This window comes from Leucoraja erinacea, chromosome 5 (assembly GCF_028641065.1).
Source record: "Leucoraja erinacea ecotype New England chromosome 5, Leri_hhj_1, whole genome shotgun sequence".
Lineage (NCBI taxonomy): Eukaryota > Metazoa > Chordata > Chondrichthyes > Rajiformes > Rajidae > Leucoraja > Leucoraja erinaceus.
Window position 1 is genome coordinate 59,080,417 of NC_073381.1, and position 18,939 is coordinate 59,099,355.

At 41.1% G+C, this 18,939-nt stretch overlaps 1 protein-coding gene across 2 annotated transcripts in view; it reads left to right on the plus strand.

The window, feature by feature from the left end:
- man1a1 (mannosidase, alpha, class 1A, member 1) overlaps window positions 1–18,939 on the plus strand; it is a 409,100-nt gene that overhangs the window by 108,758 nt on the left and 281,403 nt on the right. For both annotated transcript variants that reach the window (XM_055635735.1, XM_055635736.1), the window contains exon 2: window positions 17,417–17,513. In XM_055635735.1, coding sequence (XP_055491710.1) covers window positions 17,417–17,513 — 97 coding nt within the window. The remainder of the gene's footprint in view (window positions 1–17,416; window positions 17,514–18,939) is intronic.

Here is an 18,939-nt window from a genome sequence, read left to right on the forward strand (position 1 = left end):
TAGAGAGCCAGTTGCTGTCTTTCCTTTGTAAGCAGACATTGTCATGGAGGGTTGAAGATTAAGTGGGCATCACCGGCACTAATGGTGCAGAGATAGAAGAACATGACGGGTTAGAATGGATATTTAAGGATCTGTTTTGCTTCTCACACCAATCAACCATAGGATTGGCCCAAAGTTTGCTCGTTCACTCACTCAATAAGATGGTAAGGGAGCATCAGAGAGCCAAGAGGCAGAAAGGAGGTTGGTGTGGGCCGGTGGAGGTGGGATTGGAGGTGTGGGAGGATTTCATAGGAGAGGGAATTTTATTGTCTGATGATATGAGCAGGCTCTTATGGTTCAGATTTTTAAATAAAATTGTGGATGTGATTTAATGTTACAAAGTCTGCAAACTCACAGTTTGTATTGAGCCCCAATAATAGTTTGCATCAAGTGCTGACAAAGACTCAACCTCCGATGCAACCTTCAGACAGCCTAATGTCTGTCAACTGCAGTCCCCAGTATATATTTGAAGAAAAAAATCCAGGGGGGTTTTGTGGACACAAGAGGACCAGTGTCACGAAAATGTGCAGCACAATGTGGCACGAGCTATGGTCTTATTGCATTTCCTTTTATTTGGTCAGCTTAAATGTGATAGGGGAATAATGAATATTGTCAGTTACTGGTTCCTATTGTATTCTCAGTGAACTACATTGTAATTTTGCTGTTGAATTACTATTATTTTGCAGCATTTATAACGGTGAAAGAGATAAATATGTCTACATTTGAATTACCTTGCACATATCTCATTATGTTCATGATATTGTTCATTTCTATCAACAGTCAAAACTGCATCTAAATGTTGCTTGTGTAATGTAATTTAATACTTTGAATTACAAATAGGTCTTAATAGGATTCATTAGAATGTCCACAATAAATTGTGAATTAGAGCCAAATTTTCATTTATTTTTATTCAACTTTTTTCTATTCACAGAATGGGTCAGTAATTTAATTTTGATCTTAATCTGAAATAGTTTATTTCACCACTCGTCTTTGTGGCGAGAATATACTCAGACTTTAATGATTTCTTTAAGTACACTTAATAAAGGTAAATATGTTTACTTTAAATAGCACTTTGAATTGTGTTCAATGAAAGCACTTAACAAGCTTGTGGTTATGCTGAGACTATGGCAGTTGCAGCTTAAAACAGGTGAAAGTGTGTTAATATTTGACAATAGTCAGTTTTGCCTGGGTTGATTGCTTCTGTCAAAAGGCCAGTAGTGATCCTCGTGGGAAGTTACAGGCAGAGAGATGAATTGTTTTGTAATTCATACCATGTTTAAGCTTGCTCGCCAAAGATCAATATACTGAACGATTCAACATAGCACACGCAGGGTGGATTCATCTGATGTCTCCAACAGTGAATGTCTGAACCATTCTAAGCTGTTAACGCACTGTATTGTGTATGTTGGAGAAAAGCACAAGTAACCAAGAAGGGGCTAACTGTTTTAGCCAGCAAGATCTTTAGTTCATATTTAGTAAATGATTATTTAGTAAATGATTCATATTTATTTTGAATGAGTGAATTCATAATGACTTTTACACTCGTGCCATGTCACTATTATTAAACAATGCAACTGGCTTTCACTTGCAGGGATTTCCAGACCAGTACTTGAAGAAACATGTTCTTCCAATAATGAAGCCATCAATTGATACGTATCAAATATATTTGAAAATATATAAATCATGACCAAAATGGCACCTAATTGAACTGAATGATTTTACCATAAAATTGCAGGACTGATAATTTTAAAGTAGGTTTCATCTGGCAGGCATGTTAATTACATCAGAACTTGACATGTCCACCCTTAAGAGTTGTGTTTTTTTTTAAGAGAAACTTCTTTTTTTATAGGGTAATTCAGAGGTTAAAAACAATCAATGATCAGCTTGCTTTACCAATTGGTTATATAAAATTGACACAAATAGTCGTAAAGATAAGGATGCTGACAGTTTCGAAATATTCATCATCTGGAAATTGAAGGATTTCGTAAGCAATCTTTTGTAAGCAATCTTAAACATTCTCATCTGAGTTTTGCTTTTTTTTACTCTTCAAATGAGCTGTTGTTTGCAGGACCTTGTTCTGTTAAAGAGCAACATCCTTTGAATTAAGGTGCCAAGGCATGAGTTTAACAAAATGCAATGAACAGTAATCACGATGAACAGGTCTTTTTCTAATATTTTGATTTTTGAAGTTCAGATTAAATCTCCAAACTCCTTTAAACTTTTGCCTTGAAATAAAATCAAAATCATGTAACATCATTTCTTTCAGAATGGCCAATCACTTCACATTCATTTATATTTATAAGGCTTTCAATTTCATGACCTTTGTGATCATCCTTGATGATCAGAACACATGGTAAACTTTATCTGCGATTTAATCTTAGATTTGTCCTCCAGCTATAAGATTCATGGCCCCATTCTGTGTCAGTTTAAAGTAGAAATCACAACTTCAAGGCAACACCCAAGATCCCATGGCAACTATCACATTATGTCTAAGCAAAAGATTGCAAGGAGGCCTGCAGCATTAAGGTTATCAGTAAATGCTGGACTGACCATAGCCTAAACTGTTATCTCCATCATTGGTCTCAAAACAACAGTGGTAACAAAAATAGTTTATAAGAAAATCATCGGCGAAAGTCAAAAGAACTCTACAACGAGAGCTCCCTTAAGGGCCTGTCCCACTGTACGAGGCAATTCAAGAGTTCTCCCAAGTTTTCCCCTGATGTGAACTCTGAGAATGTCCTTAGCGTGTCCGTAGGAGTTCGTAGATGGCTCGTAGCGGTTCGTACGAGTAACGGTAGGTACTCAGGAATATCAATGGGTAACTTTGTGGTAAATACTGCTTTAATTATAAAAGAAATAATTATGACATTTTTTCAACACTGTGAAAAATGTCCACGAGTAAAAAAAATACCCATGATGAAAAAATGTTTTACTTTTTACTCGTACGAGCCACTACGAGACATCCACGAACTCCTACGGACCCGCTATGGACATTCTCCGAGTTCGAATCAGGGGAAAACTCAGGAGAACTCTTGAATTAACTTGTACAGTGGGACAGGCCCTTTAGGCGATTTTTTAGCAGACTGCCGGCGACTGTCAAGTTCGCGGCACACGCCAGAAAAACCGGGAACTGGAACGGCGACTATCAGAGTTGAACACACACAAACACATCGCAAAGGCGTGGGCCAGGGAAAGCGGGAGAGCGCTGTCTGAAATTCACACGGTGCAAAGCCAAGGTGATACAGATGCACACCGCAAAGAACAGGAAGGTTAAGATGGCTAGCACAGTGAGTGTACGGTAAGTCTTAAAAGGGGGGAGGAGAAGGGGGGAGGGGGAGAGAGAGAAGGAGTGGAGACACTTTTATGAAGCCAGACAACATTTAATAAGCCAGAGATACACAGCTGTGAAGTTTGGCGGGCATTTAACATTACCGGTCCGTTATCCTTGGTTCTGAAAACTCGCGACCATGAAGGAGACTCACCAGAGACCACCAGTGAACATGTGGCGACCATGTGGTGATCATGAAGTGAGCGCAGAGTCTCCTGCACTCGCCTAAAAAGTCGCTTAAGTGGGACAGGCTCTTTAGGCAATACCTGACAGAGAACCTGATGATCCCCAGCCTACAGAAGTCACTGTGTCCACAGCAAGCCTGCACTAAAGATCACCGTAAATGGCTCCTTGAGTTCTATTAAGAAAATAACCAGATTATTTTGATTAAACAACCGGGAGGCACAGGAGCTAAGCTTATTGCAAAGGATTCAGTGGAAACACTGCCTCGAGGGGGAAATAAACAAATAGCTCAACAGTCAACTGAAGGAGCATAGGTCTAACTCAGGGGTGGGGAACCTTTTCATGTTGGAATGCCGCATTAAGTTAGTTGTAATCTAATAAGGCCACATCCAAGAAACATCAATTAGATATACTTCAAAATGTACATTATTTTGTAAAAATCTAACTACTATGTACTAACTTCAAGAAAATGAAAACATTTTGTTAATTCTAAAGTTAACTAACCTTTTAATGACTTTGTTGTGACTGCTTTTTGTGGGAAAGCATTTGAATATTTGGTTGCAACAAATGGAAGTACGCAGTTTCAGCTGATCTTCTAGATGGGTATCCGTCATTTGTGACCTTAAGTGTGTCTTGATTTGGGTTAGGCAGGAGAATGTAGATTCACAGCAAGAAGTGGTTGAAAAGCAAGAAAGTGTTTTTCATACATGTTGCCGAAGACGTGGGTATTCTACTGCATTTTTCCATATTTCAATCGGATCTGTCTTAGCGTCAAATAAGGACTTTAAAATGTCATCTTCTGATAGATCAATCAATTCCATCTTTATTTCTTTAGGAGCCTTGTAGACAGCAACTAGATGAGTTTGAAATGCTAATTTGAGTGTGTTGTCATGATTCTCAAAGTCAGTAAACCTTTCATTGTATTCTTTAATTAATAAGTCTATAACAGCTGCGTATTCTTCAAATGATTTGCATGAATCCTCCTGCTCAGCAATGACCTTCGCTAACTGGGGAAAATGTTCATCTGAAATTTCATTTTGAAGAAGAGTTTTGAAAAAAGATAGCTTTTTTTTTTGAAATGCTTGAATTTTTTGCCACATCTATATTACTAAAAGTCTGTTCTTGACCGGTTTTGGCGATCTGTGCTGCGATGTCCGAGAGAACGCCGCCACGTACGGCCGTCATTTTTGACCATCTCACTCAGAGCACCTCTCCGCCACATATGTGCCGAGGATTTTTTCAGTCGATGAAAAATGACAGAGATATTAATGATTTTACAAAATTCCCCATTCTCTCTGCTGCCCCCGCTGGCGGCAGGGTGATGGACTATAAAACCAGGAAGTGGTGTGCCTCAATTAGTCTGCAAGCTGGAGGAAGGCAGAGGGTCACGTTTCTCTGTGAATAGCACTGAACACATGTCCACACAACTCCCCCCTCCTCTCTCCTCTTCCCCCCCCTCTCCTCTCTCCTCTCCCCCCTCTCCTCTCCCCCCTCTCTCTTTCCCCTCTTTTGCTCCCACTCCGCCCCCACCGTCCCTCCCATAAACCCCCCTGCCCCCTTCCCTCCACCCTCCCTGCTCCCCACCTCTCCCTCTCTCCCCTCCCCTCACCTCTCCCCCCCCTCCCCTCGCCTCTCTCCCCTTCACTCTCACCCTTTCACTCTCCTCCCCCCCCCCCCCCCTTTCCCCTCTCACCCCACCCTGCCTCTTCTCCTTGCCACCCCCCTCCCCTCTTGAGTAAGTACCCTTAATGTGGATTGAAAAGAAAATGTGGCTAAAGTAAAAAAGCACTGCCTGCAAATGGTTGTTTGGGTTGAAATAAAAAGGCACACTCTCTCTCCCCTCCTCTCCTCTCCTCCCCCTCTCGTCTCCCCCCTCCTCCTCTCCTCCCCCTCCCCCCCCTCCCCTCCTCCTCCTCCCTCCCCTCCCCCTCTCCTCCCCCTCTCCTCTCCTCCCCCCTCCTCCCCTCTCCTCTTCTCTCCCCTCCTCTCCCCCCTCCTCCTCTCCCCCCCTCCTCTTCCCCTACCTCCCCCTAGGCTACTCTCCCCCTACTCTACCCCCCCTCCTCTCCTCCCCCTCTCTTCCCTCCTTCCCCTCTCCCCTCCTCCCCCTCTCCTCTCCCTCCCCCCTCTCCTCTCCTCCCCCCCCTCCCTCTCCTCTCCCCCCCCTCTCCTCTCCTCTCCCCCCCTCTCCTCTCCTCTCCCCTCCTCCCCTCTCCTCTCCCTCTCCCCCTCTCCTCTCTCCCCCTCTCCTCTCCCCCTCTCCTCTCCCCCTCCTCCTCTACCCCCTCTCCTCTCTCCTCTCCCCCTCTCATCTCTCCTCTCCCCCCCTCCTCTCTCCTCCCCCCCCTCTCTCCTCTCTCCTCTCCCCCCTCTCCTCTCCCCCCCTTCTCTTTCCCCTCTTTTGCTCCCCTCCTTCCTCCCCCAGCGTCCCTCCCATAAACCCCCCTGCCCCCCTTCCCTCCACCCTCCCTGCTCCCCACCTCTCCCTCTCCCCCTCCCCTCACCTCCCCCCCTCCCCCTCCCCTCGCCTCTCTCCCCCTCACTCTCACCCTTTCTCTCTCCTCCCCCCCCCCCCCACCCCCCACCTTTCCCCTCTCACCCACCCTGCCTGCTCTTCTCAGTGTATCTGCCCCTTCTCTCTCTGCCCTCACTCACTACCCCCCTCCCCCCCCCTCTCTAGATGTGACTGCAAGTTGGGGGCTATGCGTCAGTAGATAGGGTGGTTTATGGGGTAAAAGGAGCAAATTAATAATATTAATATAATATCAAGGGGGGTAATTAGCATGAGTGCGGGGGGGGGGGGATAGTTAGTGTGTGTGATGCTGCATGCTGCCTCCCCCCCCCCCCCCCCCCCCCCACAACCACAACATTGGGGGAACAGACCCAACGGGTCTGCACTTGGTCTTGTAACATATATAGACTTAGTTTTACCTGGCAAAGAAACATTCAAGTCATTTTGCTTTGACATGATATCACTGAAATGCAGCATTTCTATAGAAATCTTCTTTCAATAATTCACATTGTTGATTCTGTTCGTCATGAAATTTAACTAACTATTCTCACAAAGATAAATATTTTGCTAACATCTGCCCCTGCGATAGCCAATGCACTTTACAATGGTATGGCAAATCCACACAAATGCCTCATCGTCCAACTTTTAGCATATTACGAAACTGACGATGCCGTGTTGCATTTGCACGAATATTGTTAACAATCCATAACTTGTTGCAAAGTGTCACTTAAAATAATAGATTTAACACAGTGATTTTGCGGATGTAAGGTACAATGAAATGAAATGAGAGCATCTGGATCTGATCATACCTTTTTCATCTGTACAATAAACCCTGCACGTTTTCCTGTCATGGAAGGTGCACCATGTGTACATATACTCATTAAATGAACCAAATCCAGTCCAACTTCACGACATTTACCTTGAAAGTTGTGTCTTTTTTAAAATCTCTTTATTTCTTTATTTTTATTAGAAGCGATTGTACAAAGATAAAACATTGACATCTAAAATTATACAATTATTGTACAGCTTCATTTTTAACCTTATAACCTAAACTATGAAAATGAAAATAGAAAATAAAAAAAAAACAAGAAAGTAAAAAAGTAGAAAGTGAAAAGATAGATCGAAAAAGAACAAAAGAAAGACCCCTAAACTACCAAAGTAGTGTGGCAGATAGATATAGAAATAAGAAAAAAGAAAACGAAAGGTGGAGATATACCTTGCCCATCGTCCCCCCCCCCCCCCCCCCCCCCCTCACCCAACCCAGCGTCAGATTTAAATTTAAATTTGTGTTGTACTGCTATTGTTGTAAGAATTCGGTGAAAAGTGTCCATGTCTTGAGAAATTGATCTGGTTTTTCTGCCAAGACAAGCATAATGTTTTCCAAATGTCGTGTCTCGGACATGTTTGTGATCCACATCTTCACTGTCGGGACTGTTGTCTGTTTCAAAAATTTAAATATTAATTTTTTCGCCGTCATCAGGCCATAGTTAAGGAAACGTCTTTTAAATATCATTAGCTCTGAACAGGCCTCTGACATACCTAGTGTGATCAATTTTATGTCGGGATTCAATTTTGGTTTAAGTATTTTGGAAAATATATCAAAGATTCCCCTACAGTTTTGTAGTTTTGTACAGGAAACCTATCTTGAAAGTTGTTGAAGAAATCTATTCCTCGTGTTCTACCCGTAAGAGTGCCCAAAGCGAGTAACTCTTCATAGCAAAGAAAATTGTCTGTTATGGGCTGAATGAAGTATAAAACCTGTGCCGACTCAGTATCAGTTGATTCATCCAAAGCGATTGAATAATATATTTTCCTTTTGTAGCATTGCGTGAAGTTGTTCTGTTACACTGAGGGCTAATTCATCCTTATCATGCATTTGCAAACCCGCTCATCTCTTCTGCAAAACCCTCATACAAGTTATCAAAAAGGAAGAACATCTGGAACTCACCTTATCCTCAACTTCCATCTGGGGTCCAGACTCCTTGGAGCTGTGACTCACAGCTTGCAACTTTCACAGAAAGAGCCCAAGCAGGCTTTGCAAATACAGAGATTCTCCATTTTGTGCCATCTTTTATTTGACCAATTACAAAATTTGGATTCATTCAAAAGGCTGCACTTAATGGCCTAGAAGGCCACAGGTTTCCCACCCCTGGTCTAACATAACACTTATGCCCTAAAGAGTAGGTAGCTGGTGGAAGGAATGCAGGAGATCCAGCAACCAATTGAAAAGCATATGCATGAAATTGTCTGCATTGTTGAACCCTTTATGGCATAAGTAACCTGGGATCATTACCTTTGCTGCAATGGTTTGCTGCTATATTCTGAGTCTACTTGCTTATATTATCATGCGACTTCTTAGAGGATGTGTAAGAAGAGATTTATTTATTACATTCACACTGTTAGCTGGTACAAATATAAAAATAATGATCTTACTTTAATACTCTGCATGTCTATAAACCTTGCAGAATTAATTAAATTTAGATAAAAGACAGGCTACCATCCTAGCGTTTCACTGCCTTGTGATGGTATGTTTGCTCTTGCACTGCATCTTAATGTAAGATGTGGAAAATATCTGGAAGGTGAAGAGTACCGTATAATTGCAAGTGGTCTCTTCTGAATTGCTAGAAAGGTGCCCAAACTCTAAATTATTTGAGTATACCTCCTGACAACCCACCACAAAAATGTTTTATTATCTTCAGTGCCTCAGCGCTCCATTCAACCAAATTCCAATCTGCAAAAACATTAAACTTTCATCTCTATAAAAAGAGTTGGTATTGGAACTTACTTGAACATTAACCTAGAATAAGTTCATGAAACATTTGGGATTTTAGGTTGCACACAATTGCAAAAACTAATTTTTGTCATTTGTAGTAGCAAATATTGAAATTTTTATTTAAAAATATTGTAAACTGATATAGTAAAATAGATTTGGTTTCATGTTAAAAAAATAAGGCATTGTGGTCATATTCAGTTGTGTTTTAAATTTTTATCTTTGATTCTGTTCAGTTCAGATTAGTTTATTGTCACGTGTATCGAGGTACCTTGAAAAGCTTTACCCGGCTTTTGCAAGGTTTCTCTTGTTGATCTTTTCTGATGCTTCCACTTGTAAAGGGTAGAGTGCTGCTGGCATATTAGATCATTTTGCATGTGTAAATGAGGAATTATTATAAATAAACTTGTTGATATGATCTAATTGAGCGGTCTTCTGCTCATAAGCACATTGAAGGTAAATGAAAAATTACATATTGATTTTACTTAATTATGATGCTTTGGTTTTAATGTAGTCGTGTGAAGATTTTTCTTGAACAACTAATGGCCTTCAGCTATTATTTTTACAGTGAGATTTACTTCATCTGACAAAAGTAGTGGTCTGACATAATGAGGAACAATTTAGTTTGTGAGACATATGAGACTGCAGATGCTGGATTTTTGAGCAATAAATGTCCTGGAGGAACACAGCAGGTCTGGCAGTATTTGTGGAAGGAATGGACCTGAAGGTTCCTGACCCAAACGCCACCTGTCGTGTCCCTCCAAAGATACGGTCTGACCCACTGATTTTCAGCACTTTGTTTTTAGATCAATTTACAGTTTGCCAGTTCAGTTCAGTTTTTATTTGTCATATGTAGGTTAACACAGGGTCAACGGTACAATGAAATGTAGGTACACAAAAAAGCTGGAGAAACTCAGCGGGTGCAGCAGACTGAAGAAGGGTTTCGGCCCGAAACATTGCCTATTTCCTTCGCTCCATAGATGCTGCTGCACCCGCTGAGTTTCTCCAGCTTTTTTGTGTACCTTCGATTCTCCAGCATCTGCAGTTCCTTCTTAAACACTTAAGTACAATGAAATGTGTTTGACAAGGCAACAGGTCACCTCAGCAATGATATTACAAGGATAAAATTAAGGTTAAAAAAAAAGATAAGATAAGAGTGACAATGGTAGGTAAAAGACAATAATAAATAAAATAATCAACATATATGATGTGTTTATGAGTTCAGAAGTCTGATGGCATGATGATAAAAACTGTTCTTAGGTCTGGTGGTGCGTGCAGCCATGCTCCTGTATCGTCTGCCTGATGGTAACAAGGAGAACAGTCTGCGTGCTGGGTGGCTGTGGTCCTTGATGATGCTGTGTGCCTTCCGCAGGCACCGCCGGTGGTAAATGTCCTGAATGGCTGGGAGACGGTTACCAGTGATGTGCTGTGCCACCTTCACCACTCTCTATAGTGATTTGCGGCTGTGGGCAGAACAGTTCCCGCACCAGACTGTGATGCAGCCCATCAGCAGACTCTCGATGGTGCAACTGTATATTTTTGTGAGGATGCTGGCGTTCATGCCAAACTTCCTCAGCCTTCTCAGGAAAAAGAGCTGCTGGCGGGCTTTCTTAGTTATTGTGTCCGTGCGCAGTGTCCAAGAGAGGTCCTCAGTGATGTGCACACCTAGGAACATGAAGCTGCTGACCATTTCAACCTCAGCATCACCGATGTAGATGGGGACGTGTCCATTCCCTTGCTGTCTCCTGTAGTCCACGATCATCTCTTTAGTTTTGCTGACATTGAGAGAGAGGTCATTTTCCTGGCACCAACTGTTTAGTGCCTTTACCTCTTCTCTATAGGCTGTCTCATTATTGTCTGTGATGAGGCCCAGGATGGTCGTGTCGTCAGTAAACTTTAAGATGATGTTAGAGCTGTGCTTGGCAGTACAGTCGTGCATGAACAGGGAGTACAGGAGAGGACTGAGCACACAGCCCTGTGGTGCGCTTTCTTGGATTTCGCTAATTGATCATAAATCACTCCCAGTTATCAAACATTTTAACTCCCCTTTGCATTTCCATACTGACCTTTCTGTCCGGAGCTTCCTCCACTGTCAGAGCGAGGCCACACGCAAATTGGAGAAACAGCACCTAATATTACACTTGAGCAGTTTACAATCCGGCGGTATGAATATTTATTTTTCTAATTTCAAGTAACCCTTGCATTCCCTCTGTCTCCATCTTTTCCCCACCCTAGTCATCCTGCTAATTCCACTGTTCTCATCTCTTTGTTATCCACCAATGGATCATTGTGGGTTCCGCTTTTCATGGGTCATTAGTGCCGGTTCTGATTTGTTCTGCACCTTTTTAATGCCATTGGCTCCCCCCCAACTCGCATGGATGGATCTCGACCCAAAACGTCATGTATTCCTTTTCTCCAGAAATGCTGCCTGACCCACTGAGTTACTCCAGCATTTTGCGTCTATCTTCAGTGTAAACCAGCAACTGCAGTTCCTTCCTGCACATAAATGTAATTTATCTATTAAAGTTTACATAAGAATCACATTTCTTTATTTCACACAAAAACATGAAATTCATACAATATAATTATTAAAATTAAGAAAACCAGAGCTTTTAGGTTTTTAAGACTTTCAGTTGAGTAGCTGATGACAAATAATAGAATACATATATGTGCTATGGTGAGCTTTTATTTGTTCAATTTGTTTGTAAAAAAATCATTTTTTTATTTGTGTATGTTTGCCTTTGTGTTGAATTAATCTGGTAATTGTGTTGAGATTGTATACGTGTTTCTGATAGCATTCCTTAAATTGCCATTTCTGCCACGTCAGTTCTTTTCCCAAAATACTCAGAGGATATCTTTTATTAGAAAATAATGTTTTTTTATTAAAACGCATTGTATAACAAATAAGATTAGAGTGTTTCTGAGCAAAATTCAGGCTATATGGGTTTCATGGTTAATCCATGCAGGCATTATCCAGGTTTTATATGGATACTGTAACAGAACTGTTCATAAGTCAATGTCTCCGTTAGTCAGAAACCTCTGTTTTCTTTCGTAACCGATATTGTATAGCCCTACATGCATTTGCTAAGATTCTTTCATTTCATTCATTAACCACCCTTACACTATCCATAATTAATTTAATGGAATATACACTGTATCCAGTCATTAATGAATACAATGAAAGACTTTATTATCATCGGTACGTTCAAAAAATGCTTTGAACATGTATGGGAGAGTTTGTGGAATGTCTGATTTCCACAGTCATTTAAAAGAAATTGGGAATTGCTTGTATGTTCCATTCTTTGGTGCCCATGCCATGGTGAAGACACTGATTTGCTCTTTAAATTGCACTTTGGTTTTTGCTGAATAGTTATACACTTTTTTAATGCCATCGACTATTTTACTGCTGGAGTTGGTAAACCATTTAAATCTGAGTCTGGGATAACCCACAGCAGTCACTTCACAGCACTGGGGAAATGCTGCCAATGATGTTTCCAAAAAGTCCTCCTAATCCACTGACAGGATAACAAACCAAAGTCATTGTTCTTTCCCTGGCCAACATACCCATGCTCGGGGTCCCAATGTGCAGGCCATGGTGTTTGCATTTACAACATCAGATTCCCAAAACAGTCACTTTTGTCGTCAGAACCCAGAGTGGAGATACTAGGTGAACAGCATAAAAATGGTGCTGCCAACACTCATATGAAATGTGCAATATCCCACTAACTTGTGGGAATCTCTGGGCTATGAAGCTGGAAAAAAACATTGGGGATGGCATTGGAAAACTTGCGTGCCATGCATAATGTTTGCGAAAAAGACACATCATTTATTTATTTGCCTCTGTACCCCACAATTTGAGATTTGTAATAGAAGAAAATCACATGTGGTCAAAGTGCACATTGTCAGATTTTAATAAAGGTCATTTTTATACATTTTGGTTTCACCATGTAGAAATTACAGCAGTTTCTACATAGTCTCCCTATTTTAGGGCACCATAAAATAATGTTTGGGACACAGCAATGCCAAGTAAATGAAAGTAGTCATGTTTAGTATTTTGTTGCATATCCTTTGCATGCAATGACTGCTTGAAGTCTGCGATTCATGGACATCACCAGTTGCTGGGAGTATTATCTGGTGATGCTTTGCCAGGCCTGTATTGTAGCCATCTTTAGCTTATGCTTGTTTGGGGGGCAGTCCCCTTCAGTTTTCTCTACAACATATAAAAGGCATGCTCAATTGGGTTCAGATCAGGTGATTGACTTGGCCACTCAAGAATTTACAATTTTTTTGCTTTGAAAAACTCCTTTGTTGCTTTAGCAGTTACGTTTGGGATAATTGTCTTGCTGTAGAATGAACCACCGGCCAATGAGTTTTGAGGCATTTGTTTGAACTTGAGCAGATAGGATGTGTCACATCATTATTTCTATCACAGAATGCATCATCCTACCACCATCAGCAGTTATATAATCAATGAAGATAAGCGAGCCATTACCTTCAGCAGCCATTCATGCCCAGGCCATAACACCCCCACCACCGTGTTTCACAGATGAGGTGGTATGCTTTGGATCTTGGGCAGTTCCTTCTCTCCTCCACACTTTGCTCTTGCCATCACTCTGACATTTTAATCTTTGTCATCTGGCCACAAGACCTTTTGCCAGAACTGTGGTTGCTCTTTTAAGTACTTCTCGGCAAACTGTAACCTGGCCATCCTATTGTCGTGGCTAGCCAGTGGTTTGCATCTTGCAGTGTAGCCTCTGTATTTCTGTTCATGAAGTCTTCTGTGGACAGTGGGCATTGACAAATCCACTCCTGAAGAGTGTTTCTGATCTGTCGGACAGGTGTTTTGGGATTTTTTATTTATTATAGAGAGAATTCTTCTGTCATTTATAAGCTGTGGAGGTCTTCCTTGGCCTGCCAGCCCCTTTGCGATTAGTAAGTTCATCAGTGCTCTCTTTCTTCTTAATGATGTTCCAAACAGTTGTTTTTGGTAAGCCTAAGGTTTGGCTGATGTCTCTAACAGTTTTATTCTTGTTTCTCAGTCTCTTAATGGCATCTTTGACTTTCATTGGCACAACTTTGGTCCTCATGTTGATAAACAGCAATAAAAGTTTCCAAAGGTGAGACTGGGGGAAATACTAGGTGCTGAGAGTTCTCTTATACCAGCATTAAGGAGGCAATTAAACATATCTGAGCAATTACAAATGCCTGTGAAGCCATCTGTCCCAAAATTATGGTGCACTGAAATGGGGGGACTATGTATAAACACTGCTGTAATTTATACATGGTGAAACCAAAATGTATAAAATTTACCTTTAATAAAATCTGACAATGTCCACATGTTTTTTTCTATTATAAATCTCAAATTGTGGAGTACAGAGGCAAATAAATAAATGATGGGTCTTTGTCCAGAACATTATGGAGGGCACTGTAAGTACATTTGCCATGAGGACACAGACCACATTAGAAGTGACAGAGGAAGGGCACCATCGATCTACATGTCAAGCATCTTCTGGTCCACCTGTAACAGTCTACCATGTTGCTCTTTTCAGAGCCCTGTGGAAATGAGTTGCCCTCACCCCCATGAGATGTCAGAAAAGGCAAGACCCTCTGGTATTCTTTCTTGAATCAAAATTAGTTACTGTATTCCTTTGAGGTGAATAGTTTCGCATTAGTTAACCATGGCATTCACTCAGTGTCTGACATCAGTAGCAGTATCTACTGTGATCTACCTTTGGGCATGTTTTCAGCTTGCATAATAGGTGTTTTTGCTATTCTGCACAAGTCTGAGTAGTTTTGATTTTGAAATTCATTTGGGTCTTGCCCTACTTACACAGTATAATTTATATTGCTTTCAGAAGCCCAGGTGTGCATTGAATGCTTCTTTTTACATTACAATACTTCAAATACAAAGAGGGTTTACAAACATTTGTATTCTAATGCAACAAAACTACTGTTTACTGACTGCAGGAAATTGAATTAATGGTTGAATTATCAAGCGCTAACAATACTCTTCGGTCTCACAGATGCATCATCTTCTGTAGTGGGATTTAGCTGATTTAGTGGTCGCTTTATCAATTTAAAACAGCACCATTCCCCTCGGATGGGTCAGGAAAGAGAGAACCAGGGATTTTACTGATGAGTAAATGATGAGCGAAAACCAATAAGTTGCAGATCCCTTAAACAAAATAGAAATACCCAGCTGTTTGGAGCAAACTGACAGAGAAGTTTGAGGTGTTAGGTAAATTAACAAAATTTAGGATGTATCTGGACAGGCACTTGTGTTGCCAAGGCATGTTGGCATCAGACCATGTGCTAGTAAATGAGATTGATGCCTTGCGTGAACATGGAGGACACAGCGACCTATTTCTATACCGTTTAATGCTGACCCTGGACTCTCACAGGCTAATGTGAATGATTCCTAGGAATTCTAACTTCCATAACTCACTTTCACCTTCTTTATTGACTGACTTAGTGTGAATCACTGGAAGGAAAGGATATAGTGGATGCAGGAGAGCATCACCAGGATATTTTCGGGATTCAAGAGTATTAGTGATAAGATGGACACATTTGGATTGTTTTCTCCCGAGCATCGGAAGCTAAGAGGTGACCTGATAGAAGTTAATAAAATTATGAGAGGGACAGATGGTCGGAGTCTTTCCCAAATGTCAAATAGTAGTGGGCATAGGTTTAAGGTGAGAGAGAGAATGTTTAAAAGTGATTTGTGAGGCCAGTTTTTCTTTACAGAGCAGTATGTGTATTGAATGAGCTATGATAGGAGTGTAATAAGCAGATACGATTGCATGATTTACAAGATATTTAGGAAAGCACGTTATCAGACTTCACACAGAGATATAGGCCACTTGCAATCTGATGGGTTTGGTCCAAATTGGCATTGTTGTCAGAGCATGCACAGTGGACTAAAGGGTCTGTTCTTGTGTTGCAATATTCCATGTCTGAAGGCTCCTTGGAACTTGTATGCCAGTGTTTTGAAAAGTGAGTGTGTCAATTATGTACCATCATAGGATCCAAATATTTCCCCAATTTACAACCCTCAAAACTGTTCTTGTGTGAAAGTTATCTTTCTTTGTTACTGGGTAGGAATGTTTTGTGGGAATATGGCCTTGGTGAGGCTAACTCCTTTAAACAACTTGGACAATCAGCATGGACGAGTTGGGCTTAAGAGGCTGTTTCCAGGGTTATAATACTTTGACTCTCCGTGTACTCCATGTGAGAAATAAACTGCAGCATTTGATTTTTTTTCTTTGTACATTTAACAATCTTTTGAGTTTTTACAATTAGGCAAAAATTATTTTTCACAACTCCAAATATGTTTTACAACTGAACGTGCAGAGAAAAAATACATGGGCACCAGACTGAAACAAGATAGGAAAATGGACCATAATTAACAAGAAAAGTTGAGCAAGCTATATTTCCCCCACTTCCTCTTCTAGTTTATTTCTGGGAGGCAGAGAAGATCTGTATATTGTCCATATCCAACAGTCCTGCCAAAGTGGCAGTGAAATATACTTCAAATAACCTCCCTCTCTTTTGTGAAAGAAGAGCTCCAACACTTCAAGGACCAGGCCATTGCCACATTCACAGGACTATCTTGTACTTGGCTAGGTATGTTTTAAATGGAGAAATTGTACCAGCCTTTTCCTCTTCTTCTGACAGCTCATTCCACACACCACCCTTGTGTATAAAAAATGCCCTTCGCATCTCTTTTAAATATTTTCACTCACTTTAAACATATGACTAGCTTTTCATTGCCTTACCAAGGGGAAAAGACTGTGGCAAGTCACTTTGTCAATGCACCTCATGATTTTATAAACCTCTCTAACATTATTCCTCAGCCTCCATATGTTCCAGAGAAAAAAGACACAGCCTGACCTTATAACTCAAACCCTCCAGACCTGGTAACATCCTGTTAAATCTTTATTTGCATCATTACCACTACAATTACATACTTCCTACAGCAAAGTGACCAGACTAACTGAACTATATACAGTTAGTTCTGGTCAAATGTGGCCTTGCCAATATCTTGTACAGGTGTAACATGACATCTTAACTCGTGTATCCAATAAACTGAACGATGTGAGCAAGTGTGCCAAATGCCTTTGTCACTATCCTGTCCACTTGTGTTGCCACTTTTATGGAAATATGTCCTTGTACCCCCAGGTCTCTCTGTTCTAAAGACACCCCAGGGCCAACCATATACTATGTAAATCATTCACTGATTTGGCCTGTAACACCTTGCATTTATCTGAATAAAACTCCATCTGCCATTCCTCAGTCCATGGCCCAGTTGATGAAGGACCCATTGCAATCTTAGGTAACCTTCTTCGTTGTCCACTACACAAAACATTTTAGTGTCATCTACAAACTCACTAACTATGCCATCTACGTTCACAACTAATTGAATAAATCTGCATTTATCTCCATATATCTGCATTTAATTATGCATTGTAATAGCATGCAGAAAACAATCACTTTATTCTACAAAAAATCCATGTATGTCTTTCATAATGATTCGTATAATTCTTGTTTATAACAGAATAACATAAATTTCCATTATGTTTTGTAGATGATGAAACATGCTTGGGAAAATTACAAACGTTACGCATGGGGATCAAATGAATTGAAACCTTTATCCAAACAGCAACATTCTAGTAGTCTATTTGGTAAGTTTTTTTTGGTTGCATTTTCTGACTGGGCAGAAAGCAGTACAGATTCTATGTATGTTTCAACTACATTAGAAAACATATGTCACAAAAAAACTTCCAGTTATGATTGATTTCCAATGTTTTGGTATAATATGACCATTGAATGTGGCTTGAGTGCTCGGATATTTTGTTCCGATACACAAACTCCACTATAAAATCCTTAGAAGGTGCCACACTCGAACAACTGCAAATTAAACTATTTAGATTTCCCAAGATCATAATCGTAATCATACTTTATTAGCCACGTATGTTTTGCAACATAGGAGGAATTTGATTTGCCATACCAATAAAAAGCAGCAAGACGCACACAATACATTTTAACATAAACATCCACCACACCGACCGCTCCGCATTCCTCACTGTGATGGAAGGTGAAAAAAAAAGTTCAATCATTTCCCTTCTTTGTTCTCCCGCGGTCGGGGGACTCGAGCCATCCGTTGACGGGACGATCTTGGCTCCCATGGCCAGCGTTCGAGCCCTCCGCGTCAGGGTAATCAAGCTCCCGCGATCGGGGGGGGGGGGGGGGGGGGGGGAGATCACAGCTCCCCACGCAGGGCGATCAGACCTCGGGTCGGGGCTGGTCGAATCTCCTGTGACTTTGGAGCTTCCCGACATCGGTCACTACCCGACACTGCGAGCTCCTCGATGTTGAAATCCGCATGCTGCGGTTGGAGCGTCGATCCCAGACAAGGGATCGCAGGTTCCAATGGTAAGTCCATGGCCCCACAGTGGGGCTCAGTCAGTCTCGAGCAAGGCCTCCAGTTCCTTGATGTTAGGCCGCAGAGTGTCCGGAGATACGACCCGGAAAACAATCGCATCTCCGGCAAGGTGAAAGAATGAAAAAAATGTTTTCAAACAAAAAACAAAAAAGACAAAAAGACAGACAGACTGTTGGCGTGACTGATATCAGTTCTATTAATATAGCACTTTTTGCAAATTTTAGTCCAGTTTTAACTTCCCAAATATTTTCTGTGTTCACTTTTCTATGTTGCACTGATATATTTGCTATATTTGTTTTCCTCCTCCCCCCCCTCAATGCACATAATTGTGTTACTTTGGTTAACTCATTATTGATACTTCTGATTCCCACATGTCTCAGTTTTCTCTCCTTTTAACTCTGGGTCTTGGGAACAAGTTAAACCTTCACTGGAAGGCTAACAACATAGTTACAGGTTGTCCCAAATTAATGAAGGAGTGACTAATGAATAGTCTGTAGATCCGAGTTTATGGGAGACCAGCAGGATGGATTTCCCCGTTGTTATGGAGTTGCAGGCAAATCTTCTTGATACTACCTGGAATTTTGCCACAACAAATCCAGCAAAAATATATTCTAGTTAAGACAATTTTGTGAATGGGACAGCAGCAATGTCCTTTTGTGAAGCAT